The 26,790-nt window shown below is 37.7% G+C and overlaps 1 protein-coding gene and 1 non-coding gene across 2 annotated transcripts; one reads left to right on the top strand and one right to left on the bottom strand.

Annotated features, from left to right (window-relative positions):
* Positions 1-19: 19 nt before the first annotated feature.
* On the top strand, positions 20-26,377 carry UHMK1 (U2AF homology motif (UHM) kinase 1). Its single transcript, XM_010854673.1, has 8 exons — positions 20-336; positions 1,610-1,902; positions 2,662-2,853; positions 4,750-4,844; positions 10,363-10,439; positions 10,588-10,686; positions 15,205-15,293; positions 19,275-26,377. The coding sequence occupies exons 1-8, from the start codon at positions 69-71 to the stop codon at positions 19,419-19,421; spliced, it is 1,260 nt and encodes a 419-aa protein (XP_010852975.1). The 5' UTR covers positions 20-68; the 3' UTR covers positions 19,422-26,377.
* On the bottom strand, positions 12,993-13,063 carry TRNAD-GUC. Its single transcript has one exon. It is a non-coding gene; the product is annotated as a tRNA-Asp (tRNA).
* Positions 26,378-26,790: the final 413 nt, after the last annotated feature.

The raw sequence follows: 26,790 nt of genomic DNA, 5'->3' as shown, positions 1-26,790 counted from the left end.
CTGCGGTCACATCCCCGCCTGCCCCGGGCGTCGAGTCAGCTCCGTGTCAGCCCCCTCAGTCCGCACCGATGGCGGGATCCGGCTGCGCGTGGGGCGCGGAGCCGCCGCAGTTTCTGGAAGCCTTCGGGCGGCTATGGCAGGTACAGAGCCGCCTGGGTAGCGGCTCCTCGGCCTCGGTGTATCGGGTGCGCTGCTGCGGCACACCCGGCTCGCCCCCAGGAGCGCTGAAGCAGTTCCTACCGCCAGGAACCACCGGGGCTGCGGCCTCGGCCGCCGAGTATGGTTTCCGCAAAGAGAGGGCGGCGCTGGAGCAGTTGCAGGGTCACAGGAACATCGGTAATTGCCGCTGTCTCCCTTCTTGTCTTGCCCAGGTCCCAGTTTTAGCGTGCTGTCTCTCAGCCTGGCGTTCCGTCTTCCGTCTTTTAGGCTGGAGAAGTGGGTCTTGTCCTGTACTCATCACCGGGTACAAGGCCGTTTCCCATCCCCCTTTCACTCTGCAGTACGGGGAAGATTGCTTTGCTCGTAGTAGATGCTCAGTAAATTCTGTTTTGCTTCAGTTCTCATTAGAGAATGTTGCACAGAGAATTATCTTCTCAAGTGAAAGGAGGTGTATCTTTAGTAGATTGTCATCTCTTGTACGGAAATTTTTGAATCTTTGCACACCAGTGAAAAATGGGAAATATTTCTCGTACTTGTGACGTCAATACTAATAACTCGTATAGGTTGTTCTTGATACATATTTGGTATGGATTTGGGAGAAATGACTCCTAAATTTTACATAGGTGTTCGTATGGAAGTGTGAAAATTATACATGTGAACTTTATACTTTTAGCCAGGTAAGACCATGTTTCATCATTCAGATATTTAGAATGTAAGATATATAATGATTACTGGTGATTGATCTACGAAAACAGTTTTCATATTATACCAACAGAGAGCTTGTAATTAGTTATGGCTTTATAAATGTCTTACTTCCCGGCAGACATGATCCATATTTAATTTAAAGAGTGACCTCTTTAATACTACCATTTAAAGAAGAATGTCTTAATACTAGTGTTGCTTTTTTTTCCCTTTTCTTTTTCAAGGGTTGCCAAATGGTGTATATAACCTGGCTATTTAGGAGGGAATTTTTTTGGCCTAAGGACTTGATGAATCTCTACAAGATTGTTAAAATGTCATCTTGAATGTCTTAATCTCTTCTTTTAATATTTAGATAATAGAGCGCTATTCTGAATCAGGAAAGGATTTTCAGTTTTGATTTTCCGTGTTGTGACATTTAGGTTAAGAGTACTTAGTATTTGGATTTTTCTTCTGATCAGTTTTGCTTGGCACCCTAAGTGCATATTCACCCATCACTGAGTGCTTGGGAAACAGTTTGAATTATTGTGTCATATTTAATATCTTCTAGTAGTAATCTGCTGCTGGTCATCTCATCTTATTTTGTTAAAATAACCGAGTTGCCCAAAAATCTTGCTCATGAGAAAAATAAATCATAGCGGCTTGCTCATTAAAGTTACCCTTCTCTAGACTCCCCCTGATATTTATCTACTTTAATAGTCACTCATTCTGAGTCTGGTTTTTAAACTATTGTAATTAATTTCTTTTCTAGTGACTTTGTATGGAGTCTTCACAATCCACTTCTCTCCAAATGTGCCATCACGCTGTCTGTTGCTTGAACTCCTGGATGTCAGTGTTTCGGAATTGCTTTTATATTCCAGTCACCAGGGTTGTTCCATGTGGATGATACAGCATTGTGCCAGAGATGTTCTAGAGGCCCTTGCTTTTCTTCATCATGAGGGTTATGTCCATGCAGACCTCAAGCCACGTAACATATTGTGGAGTGCCGAGAATGAATGTTTTAAACTCATTGACTTTGGACTTAGCTTCAAAGAAGGCAATCAGGTAAGACATACTTTCTCTCCCGAGCCCCTCAATGGTCTAAAACAAATATTTTTAAATAACAGAGGTGATTTAGTAGAGACTTAAGAGATATTTGGGGCTTCCCTGATGGCTCACAGGGTAAAGCACCTGCCTGCAATGCAGAAGACCCAGGTTCAATTCCTGGGTCAGGAAGATCCCCTGGAGAAGGGAATGGCTGCCCACTTCAGTATTCTTGTCTGGAGAATTCCATGCACAGAGGAGGCTGGCAGGCTGCAGTCCATGGGGTTGCAAAGAGGCGGACACGACTGTCTAATACGCGTGTTTGAGTCAGGTAGGGAGAGCTAATACAAGACAGCTCTGAAATTTTTAAAAGTACTTTACACAGAACACTGTTTTTCTTTGAGCGTTTGGTTAATTGTTGAATTACTGTTACTGATGTCTTCAGTCTTGGGACTCTAATGGAAGAACTCACATGACAGTTCTGGCAAATGGCCCATTCTCCATAGTTTATCTGCTCTTTGCAGAGTGTCCTTATTTTTCAGCAGTGCCTCATAGGCAAGAGAGTATCTAAAGAAATGAGCAGTTGTATGGAAAGTGTGCAGCTTGCCTTTGAGAACTATCCAGTTAATGAACGAAAGAATTATGATCGCCAAGGACTAAAAATTCTGGCATTTAGTGTGACATTGGCTTATCACACATTCTGAGAGGTAAATACACTGTAGAGATGGCTGGAAGGTGGGCAGTTTTTGATTGGTTATAATACTTACTCATTTTCTTTAGGATGTAAAGTATATTCAGACAGACGGGTATCGGGCTCCAGAAGCAGAACTGCAGAATTGCTTGGCCCAGGCTGGCCTGCAGAGTGATACAGAATGTACCTCAGCTGTTGATCTGTGGAGCCTAGGAATCATTTTACTGGAAATGTTCTCAGGAATGAAATTGAAACATACAGTCAGATCTCAGGAATGGAAGGTAAACTGAACCTGTGTTTTGCTTTCAGGTCCTTAATCCCAGTGTAAGAGTACTCAATTTATAATGATTTTCGTTGAGGTCTCTGATTGCTTTATTGCCTCCATATTCCCCTTACTACCTTTAATGCTACTTACTCCTCAGTCCCATAGCTACAGATGCGCTAGGGAGCATTGCACGCTCACTGTTTTTAGCTGAGGCCTGGCATGTTGTAAGTGCTTAATAAAGTGTTTGAATGAATGCCTTTTCCTGAGGAAGCAAAAGTGGTTTGTTTAGTAAAGTAATTGTATTACATTCTAAAATATTACTAATACAGTAGTATTCTGTGAGGATTGTTAGAATGGATATTGGTTATTTACACGTGAAAACCTGGGGGCACGAATATGTAAAACCAGTAGCTCAAGGTCATACAACTGGATGTTCTGCCCCTCGTAGTCAGAAGTTCAGTGTTCTGTCCACAGTTCCACGCTGCTTCCTATTTGTGCTCTATATGTGAACTGTCCTGAGAAAGTGACTGCTGCTTATAACATTGTTTGCTTGGGAACATGGGTTGTAAGTTCCAACTGACATAGGAATTTACTTTGTGCATATTTGTGAGTTAAGAATTTTTTCAAATGTATTGGGGCTTGAATGTTGTGGTGGTATCAGTCTCTTTTAGAGTAGGTGTTTGAAAAGCAATACAGTGTTTAGGAATTACTGATTTTGATAAGAAGCAAGTATTTTTTTAAGCATATAATACTTAGTGTGTGGCTGCTACAGAGTTTTATTTCTCTTAAACCCTTAGTCATCTAGGTCTGTTGAAACAGTTCTTGGAAGGAATACTTTAATAGGCTAGTAGTTGTACCTTACATTTGGCAAAAAAAAAATGCTGCTATTGGACTAAAACCAGTATCACTCTTTGTCATTAGTACCTGCACACAGTCCAGTGTACTTTGGGGGTACTTTCTCTAGTGCTTATACAGATAAACACATCAATTTCCTGCATTAGGCTTGACTCACTTTGAATTCTTTGGACTTTTTCTGCTTTGGACAGGGCCAGTTAGAATTAGATCACAGTCAGTGATCTAGTTAATTATTAACTTAGGCATTTAATTTTTTTTCTTTTTTGGTGAAATTTAGAGGCTGATGTGTATTAAAGCAGTCCCCACTATTTGCCCCTTAGATAAAAATATCATTCTGTATTTTATCACTTTCTGTGGAGGCACAATTACCAAATATGAGCTTAGGCTCTGAAGTTAAATCTCTAGGGTTTATATCTTCCCTTCACCTCTAAGTGACTTATTTAGGTTTACTAAACTGTGATTTACTTTCAGTAAAATGATGATAAGAGTGTTGAAATGATATCTAATTCTTAGCATCGTGTGTGGCCTGTGGTAAGTATTGATATTTGGTGATGATGATAAATTGAGTGTTTTTACTCATGTACACACTTCCATAGTGCTCCTGGAGAAAATGTAATGTTCCACAAGGATTTAAGGTATGAATAATGTGACAGGTGCAATTTTAAAATTCTGCCCTGGTTTCTCCTTGATAGTTGATTTTATTCCATCTGAAAACCAATTGAGGACTCATTATGAGGACACTCTGACTCACCTAGCACACGTTTATTTTCTCAGTTTGCGTTAAATTACATTTCTGTGGTTGCTTGGTATTTGTTTCTTTATTCATTCACCTAGTAAATGTTCACACAGTGTTAGATACTGAGAATGGAGAAAAAATTCCTCTTCTCTAGAAGTTTTATAATAATGTATGCAATCTCCTTCGTAAAGATTATAATCTTTTAGAAGAGAGTGTTTTCTGTTATATTTAACTTATCAAACTGTTCAGTGCTGTGTGCCTAGTACTCAACAAATAAGGACTGAACTGGATAACCAAAGAAGGACTTTTCTGTCTTTTTAGGCAAATAGTTCTGCTATTATTGATCACATATTTGCCAGTAAAGCAGTGGTGAATGCCGCAATTCCAGCCTATCACCTAAGAGACCTTATCAAAAGGTACATTACATGTACTTTAAACTTGCTTTTTTTCCTGAAAGGATTTATATTATTTTCTGGTTTGCTTAGTCATGTACAGGTTTTGCTTCCTTAGAATTAAAAATCTTTAGATATTCTATACAGACTGGTTTCTAATAAGAAACAAAGTAGTCAAGTCATTGTAGTAAATTTATTTTCAAAAGAGTGTTCTTTTTTTCATGGCTAGTACCAGGTATCAGGCTCTTACGCTGTTCAGTGGAAGATAGATGACGAGTCACTGTATGTTGGGCCTTCTGTAACGCTGCCAGTTCTGAAAATGGAGAATAGGTGTTTAAAGAGTCTTTACTAACTAAAGACCAAGTTTACTTTGGAACGCCAAAATAATGTTTCATGTAAAGTAATTATATATTATACTTTAAATAATTACCATTGAAAACTTTGGGGACAGATAGAGTGTTTCGCTTTCACCCATTTCCCTTAGTGGTAACATCTTAAAAATCTGAGTACAATGTCAAGACTGGGAAATTGATATTACAGTACATGGAACTCAGATCTCACCAGTTTTATGTGTACATATTTGTGTGTCTGTGTGTATGTTTTACAAATTACAGTAGTTTTAAGCAGCTGCTAGTAGCTGATACTAGATATTGCATGTTGCATTTTACATTGAAAAGAGGCAGTGTAAAATTACATTATAGATTCTAGGATAGAAGTCAAATTATATCATGGATTCTAAGATAGAAGTCTCAGTTTTAGCATTGACTTTGTCATTTAGCTTGAGAGTTTTTTTTGTTTTTAATGATAACTTTATTCTTTTTCTTTCTGCAACTAATACTAGATTTGGAAGCTATAAAAAATTGTGATGAGAAATTATAAGCTCATTTTCTAGTGTTAGCACTTTGCTCTATTTCTTTTCAGTATTTTCCTTCGTATTTTGTTGTGTATGCATGCAAATCATTCAGACCTTTCTTTTTTTAGACTAAAACATAAATACTGAAAAAAAATGCATAGCTTAGTGAATACTTAGGAATATTATTATATCTACCATTTAGGTTGAGAAATAGAACTTTACCAGCCACTCTAGAAGTCCTCTGTGTACTCCATCCCAATTGCAAGCCCCTTCTTCCTCCTTAAAGAACCGCTGCCCTGATTTCATGGTTATTACTTCCTTGTTTTTATTATAGTTCTGTTACCTAAGTGTGCATCCCTAAATACTATAATGTTGCTCTTCTGTTAAGAACACTTTTAAGTTTCATTTACTTTAAAAGGTCCCTTTCCATCTCCTACCCTCCTTTTCCCTTGTTTATTTGTTGAACAGCCTGGATTGCTGACTCAGTATAGTTGTCCACAGTCTGAATTTTACAGATGGTGTTATTGTAGTATGGTTTAACATATTGCCCTATTTTCTGTAAATTGGTGGTTGTATATATGGTACTGTGTTTTTTTAGGTTAGCACATAAGGTGGCTATCTCCATTTGATGTGTTAACAGCTGTTAATACTCAATGCCTAGATCCATTACTTTGTTAGGAATTGTAGAACAGTGATGTTCTTAGTCTCCTCGTTTCGTTAACTAAAGATGAAATAAACGCTTGGTTCTCTTAATTAGCTTGTTTTCATAATGAATTGGTTCCTTATCATCTTTCAAAGTGGATCATTTCCTTTTTGAAAGGTCAAAATATCAGTATTAACTAATGAATCTAAATATATTTGGTATAGTTCAATCCGTTGCAGTTCTTATCCTAATTGAAACTGAAATTATCTCATCTTTGATGAATGTGAGGCTCTGCAGGTTAGCTTTGGCATACCTTGCTATCTTTTATAGCTTCATCACTATCTGGTATGAGAAGATGTTTCCAGTTCAAAGTATACATTTCCTGCTCCAGACTTAGAAGTAGCCATTTCTCCAAGAAGCCTGGTTTCTTTTAGTAGGAAGTAGTGTTCCCGCAGTCTGGGATGTGAGGCCATCTGGTTGTGACGTCTGTCACCCTGTTCAGCTAAACTGGCTGACTGGGCAGGTGTCTCCTCCCTCCCGCACAGCTCCATGTGCGGCCCTCCCGAAGCTGTGCGTTGGGTCGAAGTGGATGACCATCCACGATAGAAGAGAACCAGTCTTTGGTCAAGGGTATATGAGTAGCTGTGCTCTCTGCTAGAACCTCCAAGTAAAAGGCACTCAATCGTGTCTGAGTCTTTGCGACCCCATGGACTGTACAGTCCATGGAATTTTCCAGGCCAGAATATTGGAGTGGGTAGCCATTCCCTTCTCCAGGGGGTCGTCCCAACCCAGGGATCGAACTCAGGTCTCCCACATTGCAGGTGGATTCTTTACCAGCTCAGCCACCAGGGAAGCCCAAACAAGCTCTCAAAACCATAGTCTGGGTATTAAGAATACACATCGCTGTTGGGGGGGTGATTGATTCTAGGCCTGTTAAGTGGGTGGAGTTCGCACTGACATTTCTCATTTAAGTTCAGTACCACAGCGTTTTTACTTCTGTTTTATACCTCTTTGCTTTTATGTCAAGAATTCTGGTTCTTAAGGATAAAGAGAATGCCAGATTAGAATATTTCGTTGTTACTCATTTGCTTTATTCCACATTACACTAAAACAGTCTCAATAATAGTGCTATAGTAAGATTACTGAAAACAGTTGGTTTTGCATATGCTCTTCCTATTCTCCCATTTGAAAAATAGTTATAACCGTGTTGTCAGATTATATGGCTATTACATGCTATGCACTCTTTATTTTTCAAACACTCTGATTTAGTCTTAGTTCTGTGTGTAACTAGATATTTAATGTTCATCACTGGTCCTTGTATTCTAATCATTTTAGTGTACTTAAGCTTGTTCTTTTGATTGTAGGATTAATATTCTCTGAGTTCGTGCTTGTTAATAATAGTTAAACTGTGTTATTACACTTGAAAGTCTGTTTACTGAAGTCGCTCAGTCGTGTCCGACTCTCTGCGACCCCATGGACTGCAGCCTCCCAGGCTCCTCTGTCCATGGGATTTTCCAGGCAAGAGTACTGGAGTGGGGTGCCATTTCCTTCTCTAGGGGATCTTCCTGACTCAAGAATTGAATTGAACCTGGGTCTCCCGCATTGCAGCGGACGCTTTACCCTCTAAGCCTCTGTTTATCTGAGTATAAAAATCCTTGGCAGACATTTTTCTTGAACATTTTAAACATATTACAGTTGATCCTTGAATAGCATGGGTTTGAACTACATGAGTCCATTTATACACAGATTTTGTTACTACATCATGTGCAGTTGGTTGAATCTGCGGTGCAGAACTGTGGATACAGAGAAACTGGATATGGAGGGCCAGCTCTAAGTTAAATGGATTTTCAGCTGGGGAAAGGGTGTACTCCTAACCTGAAGTTGTTCAGGGGTCAACTGTAGTCCATTTTCTTGTAGCAAATAGTGTTGCTGTTGAAAGCAGAGTGCTGATGACACTTTGTTTTTAAGTAATTTGGTCTTTTGGTGTAAATGCTGCGAGGATTTCATGTTTTTGTTAAAAGTCTAGTGATTTTACCAGAATAATAGATTTTGATTGCTTTGGGTCTGAATTCTCAGGAAATATGTAGTTTTAGATCTTTTTGTTTGTTGTATGAAAGTATTCTTAAGTTACAATTCTTAGTGTTTGTTCCATTACTTTGCTTTTTTTTTCCTTCAAACACTCCCATTCTATATGCATTATTAATAGATTTTCTCTGACTCTTCAGTATTATCACTCTCTTGAATAGTTTTTTATTTGTTTTATCATTTCTTTTTGATTTAACAATTTTTCCTCCTTTCTGGACATCATCTTTTGTTTTTATTCATCGTTATGTTACTTCTAGCTTAAGCTTAGTTTATGTAATGATTTTTTTCCTTTTATTCCTAATTCTTTTAGTTACCTGATTTTTGATATTTTCTAATTTTGATTTATGTTACTCTTTAATATCTTGTATATCTGTAAAAAATGCCTTGGCCTCATTTTCAGATGGTTGGTTATGGTGTTCCTGTGTGTTGTGGTCATGTCTTTCTTGCATGCATTTGTTGTCTGAGGGCAGGTTATTTTGCAGTCTTCTTTCCTTGTCTAGTAACTTGGTTATAATACTTTGTATGTGGCTCATTTTTATGCGAAATTCATTTTCCTAAATTTAGGAAGGTGTAGCTTTTCTAACTCGGAGAAGGCAATGACACCCCACTCCAGTACTCTTGCCTGGAAAATTCCATGGATGGAGGAGCCTGGTGGGCTGCAGTCCATGGGGTCGCTAAGGGTCGGACACGACTGAGCGACTTCACTTTCACTTTTCACTTTCATGCATTGGAGAAGGAAATGGCAACCCACTCCAGTGTTCTTACCTGGAAAATCTCGGGGACGGGGAGCCTGGTGGGCTGCGGTCCATGGAGTCACACGCAGTTGGACACGACTGAAGTGACTTAGCAGCAGCAGCAGCAGCCGTAGCTTTTCTAACTATACATAGCTCCTTCTTCTGTTGTTTTGTGTAGTGGTTTTTTTTTTTTTTCCTTGCAGTCCTCTTGGCTCTTCCCTTTCCTTGCTTTTTCCTGATGTCTTTGTCTCTTTCTCTCTCAATTTTCATTTACCCCATCAATATGGGTTCTTGTCCCAAGATTTCTTTTCTCTGCAGGAAGGACTCTGCCTTAAACGGGAGCTTCAGCCGATTGGTTTTGAGAGATTATAATGCATTGGAGAAGGAAATGGCAACCCACTCCAGTATTCTTGCCTAGAGAATCCCAGGGACGGGGGAGCCTGGTGGGCTGCTGTCTATGGGGTCGCACAGAGTTGGACACGACTGAAGCAACTTAGCAGCAGCAGCAGCAGTGTCTAGATTACTTCAGCCCCCTCAAATCTTACAGAGGACCCCTTGTATTCATTTGTAATGTGCAACCCCTAGTTGAGTTTAAACTGCTTTTCTCAAATTGGTTTTTTGTGCTTTCTAGTGAATACCTGTTTTGGGGGATTATTTTTTCTCTGGGTCATCAGATTAATTGTTGTTTCTCAGAGAAAGAAACAAACAACGGAAGAAGTTCCGTCTTCATAGATGCCCATATGGTGCAAGTCTTACTGCTGTTGATGGTTTGTCCCTAGCCACTCGGATTTTGTTGTCTAGTGAGGTTACTTACTTTTGTTAGAGATGTTGTCCATAGATTGTTTTTATTTTGCTATCAAGTTGCTTTATTATTAGGAGGCTTTAATAAGACAAAAGTCATCTCACCTCTTTTTTTTTTAATTCAATTACCGTAAATCTATGTCTAGCTTTTTTTCAGTTAGTGTTACAGAATGTGGATCATTTTCCTATGTTGTGTTTATTAATCAAAAACATTTTACATTAAAATATAGTAGTATGTCTTAGGTATGTATAATAATTTACTGAACTGTTTACTCATAAATGGCATTAATATTTTTTGTAGTTGAATGATTCAGAAAGTCATGCTAATATAATTAATGTTGTGGTGAATATTTAGACGTTTTTATTTTCTTTATTGGTTATATTTTCAAAAGATTTGATGTAAAGATACCTATTTTTGTGTTTTAGCATGCTTCATGATGATCCAAGCAGAAGAATTCCTGCTGAAATGGCATTGTGCAGCCCATTCTTTAGCATTCCTTTTGGTAAGTTGTATACATCTTTATTTTTTCTTGGTTATTTTATAATCAAATAAGATATCAGAACTAATTTATATTCCCAAGCTCCTTTGTCTAATATTCATCAGTTTATTGGGGGAGTTTGCATTTAATCATGTTGTAATGAATTTAACAGCCCCTCATATTGAAGATTTGGTGATGCTTCCTACGCCAGTGCTAAGACTGCTGAATGTGCTGGACGATGATTATCTTGAGAATGAAGAAGAATATGAAGGTCAGGGCTTCCTAAATTTTATTTTAATGTGTCTTTCCTGTGTAGAATAGACATACCGTTTCATACCATTCTCATATTTTGCTAGTTTATATAGTGAGGATATTGAACTATATGATCTCTAAAGTACACTTACTTTTGACTCCTGCTGTATATTCAATGTGTCCCCCACCAGTTTCCTATGAGAAAGCTCTAAGCCCCAGTGTGATAGAGTTGGAGACTTTAGGAGGTAATAGGGTTAGATTAGGTCATGAAGCTGGGGCCCTTCTAATGGAACTGAGTGAGTGAGTGAAGTTGCTCAGTCGTGTCTGACTCTGTGACCTCTTGGACTGTAGCCGCCCAGGCTCCTCTGTCCATGGGGTTCTCCAGGCAAGAATACTGGAGTGGGTTACTAGCAGCCTTTAAAACAGAATAGACAGGAGAGCAGTCTTTCTCTTTCTCCTCTTTCTGTCTTTGCCCATGTGAGTATACAGCAGGAAGGCAGCTGTCCACACCCAGGCAGCAAATCTGCCTGCACCTTGATGTTTGAATTCCAGCCTTCAGAACTGTGAGAAACAAATGACTGTTGTTGAAGCCACTCAGTGTGTGGCATTTTGTTACAGCAGTCCCAGCAGACTGGAACAGTTCCTAAGGCTCTTTCAACTCTTTTACATCTGATAAACCTTTACTAAATAAAGAAGATTGTCTTTCCCAGCAACTTCTTTCTTTCTGTCTGTGCTAATCTGCGCTACGCTTTCACTTCTTTTTAGCTCTTATTTATTTATTTTGCTTTTAACAATTCATTGACTCAAAACATATTTACTGAGTGTGCACTTGCCACTGTGGATTTATTTCCTGTCTTTAGTGTGATAGGGGAGACAGTTCTATACACAACTGCAAGTATATAGATGACTGCTTATATAAATCTGAAGGTTAGGGTAAAGTGCTGAGCAGAGAGGAGCGCTATTTAACTCAGTCTGAGTGATGCATGAATAGACATCTCTACAGACATGTAATATCTGAGTTCTGTTAGTAATTGAAGTTGCTTGACTAAAAGTTGAGGGGTTGAGCTAAAAGTAGCTCAGAGACACAGAGATGAGAGAAAATGTGGCATATTCAGAAAACAGTAAATTGTTTGGAATGGCTGTATCTTAGGCTATTTAACAGTCAGTTAAAGCTAAAAAGGTAGCCAGAATACAGGTATCTAATAGACTTGTTTGATACGTTTGAGAATTTGGACTTTAATCCCAGAGATAGTAACACTGGAATGTAAATTACACAAAAGAACTTTGTATCAGGGGTAGAATAGTTCCTGGCTTCTGATAAGTATTCAATAAATATTTGTCCATTGTAAAATGCAATAAAGAGCTGTTAAAATTTAAACTAGGAGAGTGTTATAGTCAAACTTGGGTTTAATAAGAGCATTCTGGAAGCAGAGTGGTGAATGGACTAAAAAGCAGGACCAAACTTAGAAATATCAATTGTGCGCATGCTAAGTCGCTTCAGTCTGACTCTTTGCAACTCTGTGGACTGCAGCCCTCCAGGCTCCTCTGTCCATGGGATTCTCCAGGCAAGAATACTGGAGTGGGTAGCCATCTCCTCTTCCAGGGGATCTTCCCGACCCAAAGATTGAAGCCAGGTCTCCTAGGTCTTCTGTGTCTCCTGCATTGGCGGGTGCGTTCTTACCACTTCCCCCACTCGGGAAGTTCAGAAATAGCAGTTGCTTAGCACTGAACATTTTCTTTGTGGAAAATTAAACCATTACTGATGGAGCTAGTTTTACCACACTGTTTCTTGTAAGGGTAAATCATTTTATGTCCCTCAGCTTAATATAGTTACCTAACAAATGAAACAAACCTAATTTCTTTGAATCTGTGACAGTTGTAGGAATCTCCAATCTATACTTTTTAGGATGTCTTTTTATTTGAAATAATATTCTTACCCTCATTATTGTTTTGGAATTCCCAGGTAGCTCAGTTGTAAAGAATCCCCCTGTAATGCAGGAGTGAAGTGAAAGTCACTCACTCACGTCTGACTCTTTGCAACCCCATGGACTGTATAGTCCATGGAATTCTCCAGGTCGGAATACTGGAGTGGGTGAAGTAAAGTGAAGTCACTCAGTCGTGTCTGACTCTTTGTGACCCTAGGGACTGTAGCCTAAAAGGCTCCTCCATCCATGGGATTTTCCAGGCAAGAATACTGGAGTGGGTAGCCTTTCCCTTCTCCAGGGGATCTTCCCACCCCAGGGATCAAGCCCAGGTCTCCTGCATTGCAGGCAGATTCTTTACTAGCTGAGCCACAAGGGAAGCCCAAAAAGGGGTCACTGCGGCTGCATGGGCCAGGAAATGAACCTGGGCCTCCCTCATGACAGGTGAGAATTCTACCGCTGAACCACCCATGCGCAATTTGGGTTCAGTTCCTACGCTTGAAAGATTCCCTGGAGAAGGAAATGGCAACCCACTCCAGTATTCTTGCCTGGGAAGTCCCATGGACAGAGGAGCCTGGCGGGCTGCAGTCCATGGGGTTGCAAAAGAGTTGGATACAGCTTAGCAGTTAAACAACAACAGCATTGTTTTAATTAGGTCATTTACAGTAGTTCTAAATAGTCTCTTGACATCTATTTCAAATTATTAAGTCTTTTAAGTGTCTACCTACTGTATTTAAGTGTCTCCTGATCATTTTGATTGCTGTAAAATTCAAGTGTGAACTTTCTTGAGTAAACCTTAGGGTAGACTGTGTCTGTTCTTTCCTGTGTATCTTGCTGTGTAACACCTTTTTTGCTACTTCTAAATACATTAAGCATTTAAATGCTGACATGTTAATTTAAACATTTAATGGCATTTAAACATTTAAATGCTTCAGTTCAGTTCAGTCACTCAGTTGTGTCCGACTCTTTGCGACCCCATGAATCGCAGCACGCCAGGCCTCCCTGTCCATCACCAACTCCCAGAGTTCACTCAGACTCACGTCCATCGAGTCAGTGATGCCATCCAGCCATCTCATCCTCTGTCGTCCCCTTCTCCTCCTGCCCCCAATCCCTCCCAGCATCAGAGTCTTTGCCAGTGAGTCAACTCTTCGCATGAGGTGGCCAAAGTACTGGAGTTTCAGCTTCAGCATCATTCCTTCCAAAGAAATCCCGGGGCTGATCTCCTTCAGAATGGACTGGTTGGATCTCCTTGAAGTTCATGCTATTAAGTCTTAATATTTAAGAGTCTTACATGAACTAAAGTGCAACAGACTTTTTAGTAGCATTAAATACCTTTGTCAGTTCTGATTAGCAAGGTCAGCTTCAGATTACACTAGTTTTGGGTAAGCTTGCCTTGCTGGAAATCATGTGAGGACAGCTGTTTTGTAATCTTGATGGCAGCGGGGAAGAAGTTAGATTTGAACCTTCCACTGAGACCAAAATGAATTGCAAGTTTTGTATATATTAGAGTATTAAAACAAGGAAGTAGGAAGAGGGTGGGGAGGGAAGGAAAAAGGGCAGGCAGGCAGGAGAGAGTAAAGGAAAAAAAATTAGCTAAAAAATCATAGGAGATTAAAATACACATATTCTTGGAGTGGAGAAGGCACAGTGTGCACTAGTGTGCACAGAACTCAACATACTGATTCAGCAAATTTTACCGTGACGTGAACCGCCGTAGACAAAATATTTACAGTTCTTACCACAGAAAGAACCCCTGTAACGCAAGCCAATAGATAGTGGATAAAGGACACAATTTATATGAAAGAATGTACAATATATCTCACACACATATTTCATTCTCATTTGTTGAAATATTAATACTGTACTCTGATATCTTTGTCACTTGTCACATTGACAGTGAAGATGTGGGTAAGGTATAGGAAAACGTGTTCTCATATGTCACTGGAACCTATATGAAAAGCCAATTGGTAACTCTAGCAATTACAAATTCATATGAATTTTGACCTAGCAGTTCTATTTCCAAAAAGTTAATTTAGAAGTACACAAGTGAAATGAGATGTATATACAAGTTTATCTGTTACAGTATTGTTTATAATGGCAAGCAGTTTCAGAATAGTTTAATTATTCATCAGTAGGACACATTAGAGAATTTATAGAATGAAATATTAAATCACCATAAAAATAAATGAGAAAATTTTGTGTAATGATATTGAAAGGTCTAAAAATGTAGTTTTAAAAAAGATTGGAACTTTTTATTTAAAGCATATATGATTATGTTTGCTTGTGTAAGCTTATAAAGTTTATGGAAGGTTACAGAAGAAGCTAATAACGCTTATTGTCTTCAGGGAGGGGAACAGAATGACATTTTGGAAAGTTGCAAGAAGACTTTTCTTTTGGATTTCAAATTATTTGAATGTATTAACTAAAACAGATTTAAAATATAAAAAAATTATTAAATGCATTACATTTATATTATTCTTAACTTAAGCATAATTTTAAAAATTACAGAAAATGATTTCATTACCTAGTTGTGTATTCTTGAATTTAAAATCTGAAAATAATGAATGCTCGCAAATTACATCAAAGTGATTACTTCTGTATTTATTAATAACCAGATGTTGTAGAAGATGTAAAAGAAGAATGTCAAAAATACGGACCAGTGGTATCTCTGCTTGTTCCAAAAGAAAATCCTGGCAGAGGACAAGTAAGTGAATATTTTTCATAATTAGAAAATGATTCAGTGGTTATTAAAATCCTGTACAAAATGTTTTAATTTTAAAGAAAGATACATACAAAATGTTGCTAGGAATTAAGAATTTGCATTATCACGGTTTTTACTTTTTTGTACTTCTTTCTTTTTCCAAAAGTTCTATAATATGCATGTACTTTTTATCAGTTAAAAAAAATTTTTTTAAGTTGTTAATCTACTTTTTAAGCCATTGTATACAGCCAGCTGAATCATATGCTAATTTAGGTCAGGGTCAGCTACAGAAATATTTGGCCCAGTTTTTTCTAATTAAGTACAGTAGGAGAACCATTTAGGTTAGGTTCTGATTGTAATAGAATTATCAGTGATAATTTAAACAAGGAAAATGTACTGGACTGAGAATCCTGAAAGCTGAGTTCAAGTTTCAACTTGGCTTGTTTTATGAGGAACCTTAGTTTTTTAATCTATAGAATGTATAGGCTAAAAGTATGATCACAGTTTCTGAAGAAAACTCTGTGATCCTAAATTAAGTCTTTCTTTTATCTGTAGGTTTCCCCCCCCCCCCCAAAATAGAATATTGTTTGATTCTGTTTCTTAATCTTAACATCACTGACATTTGAGCTCGGTAATTCTTTGTTTGGGGAGCTGTCATGTATGTTACAGGATGTGTAACATCGTCCTTGGCCTCTGCTCACTGGATTAGCCTCTTTCCACACTCCTTCTCAGTTGTGACACCGGAAATGTCTCTAGACAGTGCCAAATGTCCCCTGGTGAAATCACCTCTGGTTGTGGATTTTGTCTTTCATGGTTAAATATTAGGAAAATTCTTGGCAACTGAAAAAAAGTGAAAGAAATTTCACTCTCGTCTTAGTGAAAAGTTATTATTGCCAGTCTAGTGATAACAGCATTTACCTCATTCAGTGTCAGGAGCATACTAATAACTGCATCCTTGCTGTTTATTTATTCAATCAGTATTTATTGAGCATAACAGGTAGGATACAACAGTGAATGAAGCAGACAGAAGAATGTATAATGATAAGTGCTGTGGAGAAAAGGAGATTGGAGTAGAGATATGAAGAGTGCTGTGGAGGGGTGGATGGCAGTCTTAAATAAGCAGGTGAGGAAGAACATAATGGATTACACTGAGGCAAAATTTGAAGGAGGTAAGGAAGAGAATTCTAGCAAAGAGAACAGCAAATTTCAAGGCCCTGAGTATTCCTGGTAGGTTTGAGAAGGGCAGTGTGGCTATACAAAATGAGAAGAATGGAGTATAATGGGAGATTAGATCAAGGAAGTATGGGAGTATAGGACAGATCAAGGAACGAGAAGGAAAGGTATTGGAAGATTTTGAATTAGGAATTAACATGATCAGACTCAATCTGAGTGGCAAAATAGAGAAACAGGAAGAGTCTTTTCAGGGCAAAAGTGTCCATCTTGTAGCCTACCAGGCTCCTCCGTCCATGGAATTTCCCAGGCAAGAATATTGGAGTGGGTTGCCATTTCTTTCTCCAGGAGATCTTGCTGACCTAGGGATTGAACCCAGGTGATGAAAAAAATAAGTTTGACTGAAAAGAGTAACAGCAGTGTGGTGCAGCTGAAGCGGCTGGGCCTGTACCCGAAGGTCACTGGGCCAGACTGTCTCTGCCGTCAGTGTAGCTTTGGGCTTCCCTGGAGGCTCAGCTGGTAGAGAACCCGCCTGCAGTGCAGGGGACCTGGGTTCCATCCCTCGGTTGGTAAGATCCCCCGGAGAAGGGAATGACTACCCACTCCAGTATTCTGGACCAGAAAATTCACCCCTACACATTCCATGGGGTCGCAGAGTCCAGCATGGCTGAGCAACTTTCACTTTTACTTTCATAAGCAAAAAGACACTGGCTTTATCAGTGCTGAAGAATTGATGCTTTTGAACTGTGGTGTTGGAGAAGACTCTTAAGAGTCCCTTGGACTGCAAGGAGATCCAACCAGTCCACCCTAAAGGAAATCAGTCCTGAATATTCCTTGGAAGGACTGGTGCTGAAAGTGATATTCCCAATATTTTGGCCACCTGATGTGAAGAACTGACTCATTGGAAAAGACCCTGATGCTGGGAAAGATTGAAGGCAGGAGGAGAAGGGGGCAACAGAGGATGAGATGGTTGGACGACATCATTGACTTGATGGACAGGAGTTTGAGTAAGCTCTGGGAGTTGGTGATCCTGGACAGGGAAGCCTGGCGTGCTGCAGTCAATGGGGTCACAGAGTTCGACACGACTGAGCAACTGAACTGAACTGACACGACTGAGCAGAAAAAATAAGCTTCTTTATCAACAAAAGAAATAAGCTTCTAAGTGGAGAGTGAATGTAACTTTTGATAAATTCTTAAAATCACAGATTTAACTTCTTTCAGTTATTGAAGATGTTGCCTAGTTGGTAAAGTCAGCATGAATTTTTCAGTTCAATCATGTTAATTTTTTAAGGAATATTCAAAAAATACTGGAAAATAGAAAAATTCTTACAATTATAAACAGTAGTCAAGATTAAAATGATAGAACTCTACTGTAATTAATTACAAAATAAGTTATAAAATGTGTTTCCTCTTTATTTAGTTTACAGTGATAGAATGTGTAAAACTGTAGGTTATCTATGAAGCAAGGAGTAAGATAGGAAGCATTGTATTTCTTCTATAAGTGCATGTCTACTCATTTATTGAACTTTGGTCAGTAGATTTTGGAGTAATTACTAATCAGTTTAAAAAATCAGAAAGAGCTTCATATTCTCATTGGACATCATCTAATCTTCCTTTTATATTTAATGAAGAAGTATTTATTGCTAGAAACTATAGCTAAACACATTGGTTTTTGGAAGAAAAGGAGATATAAAATATCAACTATATCTAAGATGAGTAAAATGAGCATCAATTTTTAGCACTGGATGGTCTCAAACTTTGTCTTTAAGAGTAATGCATAGAACGGAAGAGGCAGAATCAGTTCTACATGTCCATTTTACAATATTAATGAATTCGGAAAATCCCATCGTAAGCCAGAATGTCCTAGGTCTCCTTGTCACACTTCATCCTTAACAGAAATATTTGCGTGACCAGTCATAGGCAAGGCATGAAACTTTGTTTACCAATGCAGGCAGAGTTCATTAAAAAAAAGAAAAAGTATTGGATTTAAAGTTGTTTCTTTTTATATACTGGAAGTTTTTATGTGATTTGGAAATACTTTGATTTTTCAGCTAGGAAAAGGGCTCCTAAGAGAGGGGAAATGAAAAGGGATAACCTGCCTGAACTTACAGGTAGATCCAATTTTAGGAAAATGTACAAATGAAAGTTAAGAATCTGGAGATTGATGTCTGTCTGTTCTTGCCTCCACTTTGAAAGTCTCTGAGCGTCCTAGGATGCTCGCATCTCAGTTTGAAGAATATTGACGTAACAAAGGAGGCATCCAACTGAGGTGGGAGAGGCAGTTCTTTCCTGGTTCACATACTTACACAGTAACTGAGCAAGTCATTGCACTTGCTTGTAACTGTTGCTTTAGATTGTCACAATAAATTAAATTAGACTAATAAAGGAAGGTATTTCAGCTACCTCGGAGGAGGTAGTGGCACCCCACTCCAGTACTCTTGCCTGGAAAATCCCATGGACGGAGGAGCCTGGTAGGCTGCAGTCCATGGGGTCGCTAAGAGTCGGACACGACTGAGCGACTTCACTTTCTCTTTTCACTTTCATGCACTGGAGAAGGAAATGGCAACCCACTCCAGTGTTGGTGGGCTGCCGTCTCTGGGGTCACACAGAGTCAGACACGACTGAAGCGACTTAGCAGCAGCAGCAGGAAAGGAAATTACCTAGTTTTAAATTTCTTCCTTACTATAGTTATGAGACACACAACACACACACACACACACACACACACACACACACACACGAAGTTGGAGAAGCACTGTTCTGAAACAGTTTTGATGAAAATGAAGTTACTTTGTTTTCTCTATTCTCTTACAGGTCTTTGTTGAGTATGCCAATGCTGGTGATTCCAAAGCTGCTCAGAAATTACTGACTGGAAGGATGTTTGATGGAAAGTTTGTTGTGGCTACATTTTACCCACTGAGTGCCTACAAGAGGGGATATCTGTATCAAACTTTGCTTTAATCAGTAACCTGAGGACTGTTTCCTGTTTCTCCTCTTCCATCTCCTGGGTTATTCTACATCTGAATGCAGGAGTACCCCCCTTACCATTTTAAGGGAATACTTTGTATCTTTATTCAATCCTGCTAATGTGCAGCCATTGCTCAAGCAGTGACTGGGTTGCAGACATTAGGCACTGCTTAGGACAAGCCCTTTTAGCTATTCATTGAGGGGTTTTAGAGCATCCATGTGGGCATCTTTTATTTGTGCAGTAGGGCAAGTGCTGCTCTTCAGTATGTAACTTAAAAAGATACTTTTTCATGTGATCATGAAGCAGGGATGAATACTATCCTGTCATAGGAATATTAACAAATTTGTTAGCGTTGGTGACATCACCTACAGATTATTCCTTTATGTTGTTAGGTGGTTCTTCCTTATTGATATCCGTAGTTGGCACTGGATGCTCTCGGTAATTCTAAGTAATTGTCAAGCAGCAGTTCCCTACTGTGTTCTTAACACTGAGTTATGATTTTTTTTAAAGGAGTACTGTAGTACTGAATATTCCTTTAAAGAAACTGCGGTGAGCCTATCTATATATTTTTTTTTAATTAAGGCTTTTAAAATAGAAAGCTGATGCTTGATCTTGCACAATTTTTATGTCTAGTATGTATGCTCGAGTGAGTGTGCAGGTATGAAAGGTTAGAGAATATTTGAGTAGCATTCTTTATAGTGTGAATCTTGTGGGTTAATACAGTCTATGCCCATTTCTTCCCTACCTGTTTAATGTCTATAAGATTTAGGATACAGGTTTTTTGGGAGTTGGTGTGTCTGAAACAATGAAATGAGAAAATAGTCCATTCCTGAGAGGCCCAGAACACACAAGTCTAGACTGGATTACATTGAAACTCTCTTAAAGTGAGAAAACTCTTGTAAGAGTTTTGGTATACATAGATTGCCCCATCTTTCAGGGTCTGATTTCGACCTTGTATTAGCTCATCTGTTTTGTACTGACTCTTCTAGGATCATTGTAAGATTTCTCAAGATAGAGTTCTGCCTACTATGATGGAAAATTTATATTGATTAAAAAGAAAGAATTAGTTGTTCAGTGAAGGGAAAAGAAAAAACAATAGGTGAAGGGTGCATAATCAAGGATTCTTTATTCTTCCTTTTTCTCTCATCTCCGTCCCACACCTTCTTTTCCTCTCCCTCTATTCTTTGTCTATCCTTAGCTGAAGAGAAGTTAGAGGAAAGCATCCTAGCTGTCAGGTGGTCTGACTTTTGACTGCAAGGAAGTTAAGAAAGGTGTAGCTATAATAAGGTGGAAGTAGAAAGAAAGAAAAACTCATGAAGAATTCTTAAAAAGATTTATAGCAATCTAATGTGACCCCAGGTAGAGGCTACTAGTATTCATGAGTTCATGGGTACAGGTTGATTACATGCTCTTAGGAATTATAATTATGGATTCCTCTCACTTTACAGTAGATTGTCTTCAGAGATTTAAATCTTAGGAAATCTTTATAAAGCACTGATTATACAAAAAAAGTTATATACAGGTTATGAATTTTTTGTTTTCGTAACTAAATGAAAATTTTATTTATTTATTTATTTTCCTAAGGAAAACACTTTTCTATCTTGCCCTGCTGGAAGGCTCCTCATATGGTTTTCCCTGTGGGTGCCATGCAGGTTATTGAGAGCCCAGTTAAGAATTGACGTCTTAGAGGATGAATTATTTTACCCTGTTCACACAGTTACTATTTGATATTTTAGTTAATCATAGTTACCTAATTCTTCAGAACTCTCTTTAATATTTATTATGAAGCCAAATTTGGTATAAGGAGGATAAATAATGACTTGCCAAAAGACCTTGTGGCCTGGTGCCCGAGGGAAAATTGTATAAGTAGCTTCTAATATGTGCCCTGAGGAGGAAGAGCTATTGTTTTTCATTTTGGCCCTTTCAGAGGTTTATTAGCTGGTTTGGTTTCAGGTGAAAATTGGAGAGAGTATTATGGAGACCTGAGATTTCCTAAAACATAAATGTTTGTGTGGGTGCAGCTTCTGTGGTGATTAAAAGCACCAGGTCCTTCCGTACAGACTGATGAGCACAGTGCAAATGAGCTCTTTTCAGGGCAAGTATTCTGGTTAGCACGTACACCTTTCTCATTTCCCTTCCCCAGCGCACCAAAAAGAAAAGTCCTTACAAATAAACTGCAGGTAGGCTTCTAAGCTTAATGATGCAGTGTGCTGCTAACATCTTGATGCTGAATTTCACAGCATTCTTTGATCGTCTTATTGTTGATGTATTCATCATGAGTATATGTAGTGTTTAACACTGTAGAATTCTATTACAGAAGATGCTAACTAGATTTTAAGTGTGCTGAGGAAATAACTGATGAGCCTAAGTAATCATGCATTGAATTAAATGTTTTATATTTGAGCCACAAAATTGAAAAAAGATGCCTCTTTTGATTTAAATTGTTATTTTATAGCTCTTAGCCCGTTACTACCAAAGATGACATTTGCAGATTTTTCCTCCCTCTTCTAATATTATAAGAAGTTTAATCTTGCTAACTTTTTAAAACCTGAACCAAATATTAAAAGATACAGTTTTCATCATCCTTTAGGATGAAATACGTACACAGAGATTTTGATTTCTTGAAGTTTTAAAAAAATTTCTTTTGGAGAGGTAGGGTAAACATAACAAAGGTTCGTGTTCACTTAACCCCTACCAGTTTGGGAAAATTTTATCTCAGGTAATTTTTCTTTCCCTAAATTAATATCTGTACTTCCTTCCTTCCCTCTTGCCTTCAAGTTTCTTCTTTATTGTCCCATGATGTTGTCCTGGTACATTTTTGTCCCAGAAAAGGCATGTAAATTGATTATTCTGTAGGAAATCTTTGGTTCTTTGGAAACATATTTGGAGGAGGTGGCTAGTTGGCCACTTTCGAAACTTTAATGCTGTATTTAGAGAAGAATAAATGGGGTTGGATGCCTCAGTAAAAGATAGCACTAGCCAAAAGAAACTATTTGCTGCATTTTAAAGGCATAATAACAAAATGAGCCTCTTGCAATAAGAGATTGATCGCATTTATTATTACTGGATGTCTTCCTTGTTTTGTGGCCATCAGATAGCACATCTTTAGGAAAAAAAGTTTCTCTGCTATGCCTCGAGCCACTGCTATGGCTGCTTTTAGAACAAAACCATAAATACAGTTTTTCTCATCCTTCTCCCTGTTTTCATTGAAACAGGTATTGCCTTCTTTTTAAAGGTACTCTGGCTGCTAAATAAAAGAGTGCTGAGCTATGTTAAATTAGCCTTTAAAAAAAATCTGAATTATTATTTAACTTCTCTTCTAGAATCATGTTACTTGTACTTGCAAATTTATTATAAGGAATGTTGCCAGAAAGAGTGCTGCCGTGTAAAGGAAGTAGAAGAGAAACTATGGGCTAAAGTTTGTTTCTGTCTTAGTTCACTGGGCTTCATGCTGGTAAGGGAGTCAGTTACCTTTCTGGAATAAATTGTAGCCAGAGTTACAATACTCAGATGCTGTGTTATGACTCATTTGAGTTATTTCTCAAATGCAGGTAACTGACATTTTGGCATCATTTTCTTAGGCTTTTATCCTAACCATATAAAATTAGCCTAGCTTACATAATTTCTGCTATTAGTTATACTTGGCAGCATGACATTTTATTTTTTATAATTTAATGAAAATCAGCACCATAGTAGCTGATGGTAATTATACTGACATAGTTACTGGGTGGGGGTGGGGGAGACACTCAATAACCACATGTTTTACCTGGCCTTTCATGCAAGGGTACGTGCTAGGTGGCTTTATTCAGGTTAGGGTACAGATGGACTCGCATCATGACTTTTAGTCTGGTGGATGTGTAGACACTCAAAGATTTAAGCAAGTGCCTTGTGTTTCCTGGAAAATATTAAAACTCATTTGGGTGAAACCTTCCCAGATGATAGTAGTTACTGCTCCTTTGCCTTTTCCTTGGAATAGCTTTTAGTTTGAGTCATGTAGTATAAAACTCCAACACATCCTTGGTTTGCCTTTTTTTTTTTTTTGTATGTGTAAAACTGTTCATATTTGGGTTTTTTCCCCCAGTATTACGTATAATGGAAAGTCACAGTTGTCTAGCAGAATCTAATCCTTCCTTGGATGTAGTTCCATTTTTAATACTACGTTCCTTCTTCAAATCTTACTACTCTAGCTCTCTGATAAAATTAATTTCTTGTTAATTGTGGTCACAATACAGACCAAACTTTGGTCACAGCTCAAAAGAATTTCCATTTCTTAAGGTGCTCAATAAATCACCTTTACTTTTGAAATGTTAGCCTTTTCAGGTTAGGATCCCTTTCTAGCTTTCTCAATGAATAAAAGAATGTTGAATCTCTGTGAAATGGAATTCATCTGAGCCTCTTGTGGTATATTTGGATAAGTTACATTTTCTTAGTGATAGAGGAGTATGGTTTTAGTTTTTGAAGTACCCAAAATTTTAGAGATTTTGTTTTGTTTTAGGTTAGCGTCTTCTGTGACACCACAGGATATGTCATGTTTGTTATCCAGTGTTTTTCACTGGATAACACAGTGAAAAATGTTTTAATTCACACAGTGAATGACCAGTAGATTAACACAGTGACATGTGATTGACAAGCACTTATGGACATTTAAGAAGGCATACAGTTTTACCTTTTTGCTGCAATTTTGGGCTTTTATAGGAGAAATGGGCTGTAAAAGAAGTACCTGTAAACCAGAGAGCATTTAGGAAATTGTTTATGGGTGGTCATGAAGGTGATCTTCAGGATATGAGATACATGGTTTACATAACCTTTGTTCTCCTGATGTGAAGTTTGTTTTCATTTTCCTACAACTCAGCACTTTTGTTGTCCATTACTGTTTACTATTTAGAAGGATTAATGTTTTATTTGCTTTATTTGTGCTTTTCAGAGAGTTGTCATAATCATGGCAGTTATGTTTGTGGCACTATCAGTGCCAGAATTCATGGGAAATTTATCAAATGATTGCAAGTTATTCGGCATCCTAAAGGAAACCGAGGGCTTTTTTGAAAGTCATGTATGTTTTATGATTAGCTTTGTGATCAGAGAGAACAGAGCATTCTGTATCGTCTTGCCTTATGTGACTATTGATCCATGTGACTGTTGATCCTTGTTGTGAAGTAAAAGAGCTTATTTTGTTATACTACTTTGTATGATGAACATAAGTCACACTCTGAAGGAAAAAACCCCAAACTGGAGTTGTCAGAATTTTTATGCCTATTTGCAAAACTCTTAGGTAATAACATCAGAGCTATTTCTTATCATAAACTCTTGATTGTCAGCAAGAGAATTATATGTAGTCGGTTCTGTCCCAGTTGGAATTCCCTTCCCTTTCTAAGCTCTCTCCTTAATAGTATTCATGATGTCAGGATAGTGAGTGTGTAAAAGAAAATGTAGTGAGGTGTTCTGTATCACACATCCAAAATCATGCATTTATGGACTCAAAATCTTTTCAGTTTTTTGAATTATCTATAGCTATTTTATTAGCATGGGTTGTCAAAAATCTCCCAGATTTAAGAGTAAAGAAGAGAAAAGTAATATAAACAAAGAGATGAGGGGAAGAAAATGGCTTCCTTTTTAAGGTGTTATTAATTGTTCATATAGTTTATGACCTAAAAATGATATTTATTTTTAAAAATCCAACTTTGGTACCTGTAACATAGAAACATTGCCTTTTCTATACATTCCTCATCATTGTTTGCCCAAAAAATTATTTTAAGAGTGAATGAGACCAGATTAAATATCCATATTCAGTTTGGTCACATTTTTAAAACTAAATATTTAAATGAGACTCTATCTTTTGTGTATTTGGTATACATCAGCACTTATGCAAATCAAGGATCAGAAAGCAACTGGGGACTAGCCATCTCTGTTTCCCTTTGCACATGGGGTACAGTGGGTGGCATTAGTATGCACTAGCTGCAGTGTTGTAGCACCTTATGGAAGTAAGTAGTGTTAAGTACAATAAAGAAAAAGTTAAGATGCATCTCTGTGGAATATTTACTTTGCAGAGTGTAAAGCTGTCATATCTCTTTCCAGCAGAATTTAACTCCTTCATTCTTTTTTTTTTTTTTTTGAAAAAAAATCTTAAATAATTTAACATTCCTTTATGTCCTCCAAACAGTGTCAAATCTGGGGTAGAACAGATTTTTCCCCCCAAAGGACTCCATCTTTGTTCTTTTGTTCACTCTTTGAAATCCAGTTACGGTCAATAGATTTTGAGAATTTATGGCTTCCTGTATTGGCACTGGAGTGGTTGGTTGTGAATATTGAAACCTACTACTGTTTTCCCTCAATAACATGTAATAGCTGTGTTCTTGCTTAGAAGGTATGGTTAGAAAAATGTGAACGATCACTTAAACCAAAGCCAGTTATAAGGAGTATTCTCTCCTGTTGGTTTACCTTCACCTCAGAACTACAAGAATATTACAGTACACAACAGCTGTCTGTAACATTTCTACCAGTTGTTTCAGTGGTATTTCTTGGCATTTCTTGGCACTATGGTTCTCTGTTCTCGGTGATGTCTTATTTTTTTGTGATTAAAAAAAAAAATAACTGAGTGGGACTATAAATGTAGATGTGTATCAGTACCAAGAAATTCTTTTCTCAAATCTCTATATTTCTGATTTCTATTCAAGTCTTTTAAACATGTTTTTTCTTGCTGAGTAGCAAAGAACTTTTATTTTCCACTTTCCTATATGCTAAAAATGTATGGACACAGCATTTCAATTAACTGAATTGCATATAGTTTTTTTGCTGAAAACTTTATCTGTAAACACGATTGCCTTGTTCAGTTTTGTTGTAAACTGACTTACCATAAGATGCACTGTTGATATGCTTTTTGATGTGTGTTTGTTTGATAAGGGTGATAAAATAAAGCTTAAAAACAAATGAATTGCTTTTTATATTTCAACTATTTCTGTGTTTAGTATAAATATTCAAGTTTAGATAACAGGTAAGTATACTTATTTTATGATTTAATTTTTACTGAGAGCTACCATTGAAAACTTTTCATGTAGCTTCTTTCATTCATTTCTAAAGAATATAATTTTTCACTTTTGAAAATAGTGCATAAACTGACAATACCAAAATGTAATTTTTTATTTTGGAATAAATGTTTTTGATTATGTAGAAACAGCCTTATCTCATGAAAAGAACCAGAATTCATAATTGAGAAACTTGTGTTCTAATCTTGAATCTTTTATCAAGTTGGATGGCTTTAATCAAGTGACTTAATTTCTGACAACAGAGTGAGATCGTAGGTTCAACCATCAGTGTGGAGCATCTCCTAGATGATGGTACTATTTTAGATTATGTCATGTTTAACGT

The sequence above is a fragment of the Bison bison genome, unplaced genomic scaffold (genome assembly GCF_000754665.1).
Source record: "Bison bison bison isolate TAMUID 2011002044 unplaced genomic scaffold, Bison_UMD1.0 scf7180017864346, whole genome shotgun sequence".
Lineage (NCBI taxonomy): Eukaryota > Metazoa > Chordata > Mammalia > Artiodactyla > Bovidae > Bison > Bison bison.
Note: the sequence above shows the minus strand (reverse complement) of the source record. Positions and strands in the feature narration are given on the sequence as shown.

Excerpts from the sequence above, each read along its gene's own strand:
- UHMK1 (XM_010854673.1), top strand. The coding sequence starts at position 69 with ATGGCGGGATCCGGCTGCGCGTGGGGCGCGGAGCCGCCGCAGTTTCTG. Across the intron at positions 337-1,609 it reads GCAGGGTCACAGGAACATCG|TGACTTTGTATGGAGTCTTC; the intron begins GTAATTGCCGCT and ends TTTCTTTTCTAG. Across the intron at positions 10,440-10,587 it reads ATTCTTTAGCATTCCTTTTG|CCCCTCATATTGAAGATTTG; the intron begins GTAAGTTGTATA and ends TGAATTTAACAG.